Raw genomic sequence first — 6470 nt, forward strand, 5'->3', positions numbered from 1 at the left:
TCAATTGTTAACTCAACACAATCTAGTACCACTAGGGAGAGAGACTCAATGGGGAATTTTATAGATCAGGTGGACCTGTGGCATGACTGGGGGCAGGGGGTCAAGATTACATTGATTGAAGGAGGAAGGCCAATCATTGTGTGTAGCACCATTCCCTAGGCAAGGGATTCTGAACTGTATACGTGTAGAGTTGGAACTTGATACAAACAAGCATGTGTCCATTTATTTTCTTTCTGCTCTTGGTTGTGGGTGGGTTATGATGAACCGCTTCAAGTTCCTATGTTGACTTCCCTGAATGGTGTACTCTAACCTGAAACTGTCAGCTAAAATAAACCCTTTCTCCCCTAAGTTGCTTTTTGTCAAGTATTTATTGTAACAACATAAATGAAACCAGGGCAACAGCCATGCCCACTTGCTGACATATTGCCTATAGATGCTCTTCTACTCCAGCATCAGAGCTGAACCATTGCAACGAAGATCCGATGGCCCTGAAGCGAAATCATCTACTATCTAGAAGAAAATGTGCTATGTAACCTGTCACAGCTTCTTCCCTTCCTCCAGCCTCCATCCTGGCACCTCCATCCCACTCACCTCCTACATGTTCACCCACATTCCATCTGTCATCTACCCCATAACCCAGCTGTCTCCCCTGACCCTCCACAGCCTTTCTTTCCCCTCTGGATACCCCAGAGCTCTAGCAGAATGGGATTTTACCTTCAAGAACAAGTACAAGGAAATTATTGGGCCACATGGATCCTGTGACAGCAAGACTGAAGCAAGACCTGGGCACAGCTTGAGTTGATGTGTTGGGAAAGGGCCCCCATCAGTGGAGAAGCCCTGGCTCTTTTCTCAAGTGTGAACTCAGAATGGGTCCTGGAGATGCACAGTGGCTTGGGGTCTCACCTGTGACAAGGCTGGAGACGATGAGGGGGAGCACCAGCATCTGCAGTATCCTCATGAGCAGCTCACCAGGAAAAGAGAAGTACTTGATCTGGTGGTAGGAGAGCTGGTATGGGTGCAAGGTGAATGCCAGGCTGAGCCCTAGAGCCAGAAAGGAAGGGTTCATGGAGTGAACTATGAATCTCAGCCCCAAGCACCCTCCATCCATCTCTGAAAGAGTATAGTAGGGTGAGCAGTGACTATTCTAGGAAGTGCATTTGTGTACATGGGTATTACGTGGATTTGTGTGTGCATGGGTACATTTGTGCATGGGTATGTGTGTGCTTGTGTATATACAGAAGTGTGTATTTGGGTGTGCATGGGCATGTGCAAAAAGATGTATACATGGCTATGTGTATATATGGGTATGTGTATGGTACTTACATGGCTATGTGTGTGCTAGGTATACATGTGCATTTGCATATGCATGGATCTGTGTGTGCATGGGTGTGTTCATCGATATGAATGTGTATGTGTGTGTGAGTATGTGTACATTTGTGTGAACATAGGTATATATGTGTGTGTGTATGCATGATGAGCATTTGTGTGAATGAATGTGTGCATATAGTTGTGTGCACATGGATATATATGTGCATTGTATGCATTTGTGTGTGCATAGGTGTATGTGCACATTCATATGCACATAGGCTCATATACAAAGATATGCACATGCATTTCTTGGGTGTGTCTATAAGTGTGACTCTTTTGTCTGTGTTACCATTTTCTTTTTATTTTTTTAAGATTATGCACACAGTGTTCTCCTGTGGGCCAGAAGAAGGTACCAGACCTCATTACAGATGGTTATGAGCCATTATGTGGGAATTGAACTCAGTACCTCTGGAAGAACAGCCACTGCTCTTAACCACTGAGTCATCTCTCCAGTTCTATGTTATCACTTTCAAATATGGAAGTGCATATGCAATTGGGCTTCTAAGCATGTAGATGTAAATGCATAGATGAGTGTGTGAAAGTATTCACAAAGTCTAACACAGCTGGCTGTGGTATCCTTGGAATCCACAATGTCTAATTAATCAAGCATACACAGAAATTTTTAGGGGAAAAATTTATCTGATGAAAGCTATTTGGGAAGAGGAAAGGTACCAAGAGAGAGTGACTAGGTAAGAGGGGGTGACAGAAAAAGAATATGATCAAAACATATTCTATATAGATATGAAGATGTCATAAGGACCCATTATTTTATACAACCTACACATAATTATTTAAGTTGTGTCTGTTGAACATGTAGAGATTTTTTTTAATCAATATTCTTTAGACAATACAGTATAACAACTATTTACCTAGCAGTTACATTGCTTTGGGTGTTACAGGTAACCTAGAGAGCAAGATAGCCACAGATCCTATACACACAATACCCCAATTTATTTAAGGGACTTGAGCATCCACAGATAACAAATGCTTGTGGTTAATCAAATTCCCGGATACCCAAATCAATAGACAATCAAGTTCCTTAAATAAAATGGGGTAGTGTTTGCCAGAATCAATCTCCCAAGGGTATGATGGATAGCTGCATATTTTTATGAACGTTAGCACAGTTTATGTGACCGCACCTCTAAATTAAGATATGTAAGATATATTCATATGTAAGATATATTTATCCTTCTCTGTCTGTAGTCATAAAGTGCATGTCTGTTCAGTGTACTTGTGTATGCCCATACCCACACATGTGACAACACATCGTGTTCATACAGCTGTGTTTGCGTGTGTATGTGCCCTCTCTACCTGAGTCCTCTGATGGGCTAGGGGATTGTGAGATGAGTGCACCGGAGGGGGTGGGTAGTTAATAGAAGTCCCGCCTCCCAAAAGCAGAGCTCACCAGTGATCACAGCACTGACTGTGAGCAAGATGAAGGCATTTCTGCTCAGAAAGCGCCACAGTTGCTCTCTGGTCATGGGATACAGACGCATGCGCAGTGCTCTCTGCTGCAGACTGTCCTGCAGGCCCTGCAGACAGCCCACACCACCCAGGTACTGGCTGCTCTCTCTCAGAAACAGACTGATGCTGTGGCTGCTCATTGTGTCTCTCGGCCTGGGACAGAGGAGACCAGGTCTGGTGAGGGAGAAGTCCGGGAAAGGAGTGGGTAAAGTGGAGGGGCGGGCACTTGCAGCTCAGAAGTCAGGGGAGGGGCGATGCCCATGTGTAGCTAGAGTTTTCCTGCCTGGCCCACAGTCAGGACAAATCTCTGACACCCGCCAGTCCCACAGCCATTCAGACCCAACCAAGTAAACACAGAGACTTATATTGGTTACAAACTGTATGGCCGTGGCAGGCTTCTTGCTAGCTGTTCTTACAGCTTAAATTAATCCATTTCCATTAATCTATACCTTGCCACATGGCTTGTGGCTTACCGGTACTTTACATCTTCCTTATCCTGATGGTGGCTTCGCAGTGTCTCCCTCACCCAGCTTCCTGTTCTCTCCTTTTCTTTTCTTAAAAAGGAAGGTTTTAGCCTTTACATATTTCCAAAGTCAGCTTGGTATATTTGGGAATTTGGGCGTAGCTCATTGTGTCTCGGCCTGGGACAGAGGAGACCAGGCCTAGTGAGGGAGGAGTCTGGGAAAGGAGTGGGTAAGTGGAGGGGCGGGCACTTGCAGCTCAGAAGTCAGGGGAGGGGCGATGCCCATGTGTTTGTTTGCAGGGAAGACTGAGAGCCTGCCCTGGATCGGATTCAGTTTTTATCCCAGCAGCAAAAGGTTAAGGTGTTCGGACCCAAACACCAGAGAGGGTGGTTAGAGACAGGATAGAAAACACACACACACACACACACAAAATGCGGCACACCTTTCAGGTTTTCTGCCTCCAGCCTCCTTCACTCTTTGCTGAAGTTCCATTGCATAAGAGCTCTTGAAAGGGCACCTTTAGGCTAGTCGCCCTAACCACAGTAGTTGGGTGTCCAGCCCGAAGACGCCCATAGTCGACTTTTCACAAGGACATAATCAGCCGGTGCCTGGGAAACAGTGGCACCCAACTAATGTGGCTGCTCCGTGTGTGTGTGACCAGGACAACAATGTTGTGAGGGAGGGGTCGCTGGGAAAGAAATGATGACACTTCTAGTCCCAGCTTGAGGTTCATGGCCCTCTTTTGGAGTGAAACCTCAGACTTTGTGTCCCTCTTTTACATGTATCCGTATTTATTTATCCTTATTGACTTACTTTTTAAAAGATAACCAAAATGGGATGATGTGTTTTCCATGAATTAAATAAAATGCACGTAAATATAAAACCTGCCAGTCTGTTTAGCAGCCAAACACTTGGAAGTTACAAAACAGCTTAGAAACTGTGGCTTTTGACACAGCGTTTGACAGCCCTGTAATATCAGCTACTCTAGAGGATGGTGGGGGACGGCAGTTTACAAGTTCAAGGCCAGCACCTAGAACTTAGTAGGACCTTGTCTCAAAATAAAAAGTTAAAGAAAGAGCTACTGGGCAAGGGGTGGGAGATGGCTCAGTGATTGAGGGTGCATAGTGCTTCTGTAGAGGACCAGGGTTCCATTCCCAGCACCCACATCAGGCAGCTCAGAACTGCTATGCCCCCTTCTGGCCTCTATGGCACCTGCAATCACATGTACAAACACACACACACACAACACACACACACATACATACACACACACACACACACACACACACACACACACACACACACACACACACAATCAAAACTGAAAATAAAATTCTCTTTTAAAGAGGGCCAGACTATATAGCTCAGTGGTAGAGTATTTGCCTGCCGTGTTCAAGGCCCCAAGTTCAGTCCTCAGTACTGATCCCCTCAGCTTCCCAAGGAGCTGGGATTGCAGGCATGCACCACCAGTGCAGCATTGTTTTGATGCCACTACCCACGTGGCTGTATACTAAGATGGCTGCCCTCTGTATCTGTCTGAGTTCTCCACCTGCTTCCAAAAGACAGGTCGCCTGACTAGGCTTTCCATGCCCTGTATCCTGCAACTGCTTCTCATTGCAAAGCCCCATTCAGGATTTTGCTCCAAATGAACTGGTCCTCTGAAGCCACAGTGTTGTTTCTCACCTTGCTCTGAACACTCACAGACACAGGACTGCACAGAAGATGAGCAGTCTCTCCCTCTCCTCATGACATCATGTTCCTAGTTACCAAATGATAACTCAAAATCACCTATGAATCCCAAGAGCATTCAGTGGAGTCCAAACCAGTCAGGGGCCTGAACACTTGTCTCTTTCCTACAGTCCAGGCAGCTGGCTCTGCAGATCCACAAATCAACCTCCTCAGATAAAACCAACACTGGATGTGAAGTGTTCACTGAGTCAAGCCTAGAGCTGCACTTCATCTACACATCATCTCGGCATTTAGGAGGCTGAGCCAGCAGGAGCAGGAGTTCAAGGCCAGCCTGAGTTGGGTATAAAGACCCCATATCAGAAAGTCAATCAATCAGCTCACATCTAGCTTCAAGAGCTCTTGACATTTGATGGGTTCTGGAGGAAGAAAGGGCAGTTTTCTTCAGTGGTGTGGCCCATGATAGGTTGCCCGTGCTCCAGTGGTTGGTGCCTATACTCATGGGCATCGGGGCAGCACTAAGTGGACTCAGTGGATTCTTTAGAGGAAGGGAAGATAAGGAGGAGGAGGAGGCAGCAACCTGAAGTTAGGAGGAGTCAGGAGGAGTCAAGAAGAGTTGAAGAGGAAAAAGAAGAGAGTTAGACATGATCTAAATATACACGTGCTCATATATGAAACCACCAAGGAATACTTTTTAAAACTCAACGGTAAGGCTGGAGAGACGGTTCAGAGGTTAACAATGCTTGCTGTTCTTTGAAAGGACCAGGTCGGGTGGCTCAGAGCCAGAGGGTCCAACTCGTTCTTCTGTCTCTGCAGTCACTGAACTCAAGTGTACATAGCCACACGTGAATACACGTAATTAAAAAGATAAAAATAATTTCTATTTTATGTGTGTGAGTGTGTGACTCCATGTATATATGTGCACCGTGTGTGCGGTGACCACGGAGTCCAGAAAGGGGCCTTGGATCCCCCGGAACAAGAGCTACGGGGAGTTGTGAGCTGCCCTGTGGGTGCTGGGAGCAGATTCTGGGTTCTCTGTGAGAGCAACAAGCACTCTTAAATGTTGAGCCATCTCTCTAGCCACAAAATAAATCTTTTTTTGTAATCAGTGGTAGTGTGAGTTTAGCATGTGCAAAGGCTTGGACTTAATTCTCAGCACCAAAAATCGATCAATCAATTGATAAAAAGTTGTTCAATTTGCATCTATACTGGGCATGAACAGACTTTTCCTCTTATTCCCTAAACAATATAGCATAGCAACTATGCACAGTATTGAAGTTGTGCTAGGTGGAGTTATTCTTATATTTATTACTGCGTGTGTGTGGTCAGAGGACAACTTTTGGGAGTCCATTCTCTCCTCCACCATGTAAGTCCCAGAGATTGAACACAGGACTTCAAGTTTGGTGAGGAGCACCTTTACCCACTGTGCTAGGCGTTAAACGTAATGTAGAGATGAGTTAAATATGAAAGAAGACAGGAATGCGTTCT

At 45.5% G+C, this 6470-nt stretch overlaps 1 protein-coding gene across 1 annotated transcript in view; it reads right to left on the reverse strand.

Annotated features, from left to right (window-relative positions):
- LOC128116097 (excitatory amino acid transporter 4-like) overlaps positions 1–2972 on the reverse strand; it is a 5874-nt gene extending 2902 nt beyond the window's left edge. Inside the window, exons 1-2 of the mRNA XM_052747359.1 lie at positions 2774–2972; positions 904–1041 (exon numbers count right to left, since the gene is read on the reverse strand). Of these exons, the coding sequence (XP_052603319.1) occupies positions 904–1041; positions 2774–2972 (337 nt within the window). The remainder of the gene's footprint in view (positions 1–903; positions 1042–2773) is intronic.
- Positions 2973–6470: the final 3498 nt, after the last annotated feature.

This window comes from Peromyscus californicus, unplaced genomic scaffold (genome assembly GCF_007827085.1).
Source record: "Peromyscus californicus insignis strain IS unplaced genomic scaffold, ASM782708v3 Scaffold_1__1_contigs__length_55948999, whole genome shotgun sequence".
Taxonomy (NCBI): Eukaryota; Metazoa; Chordata; class Mammalia; order Rodentia; family Cricetidae; genus Peromyscus; species Peromyscus californicus.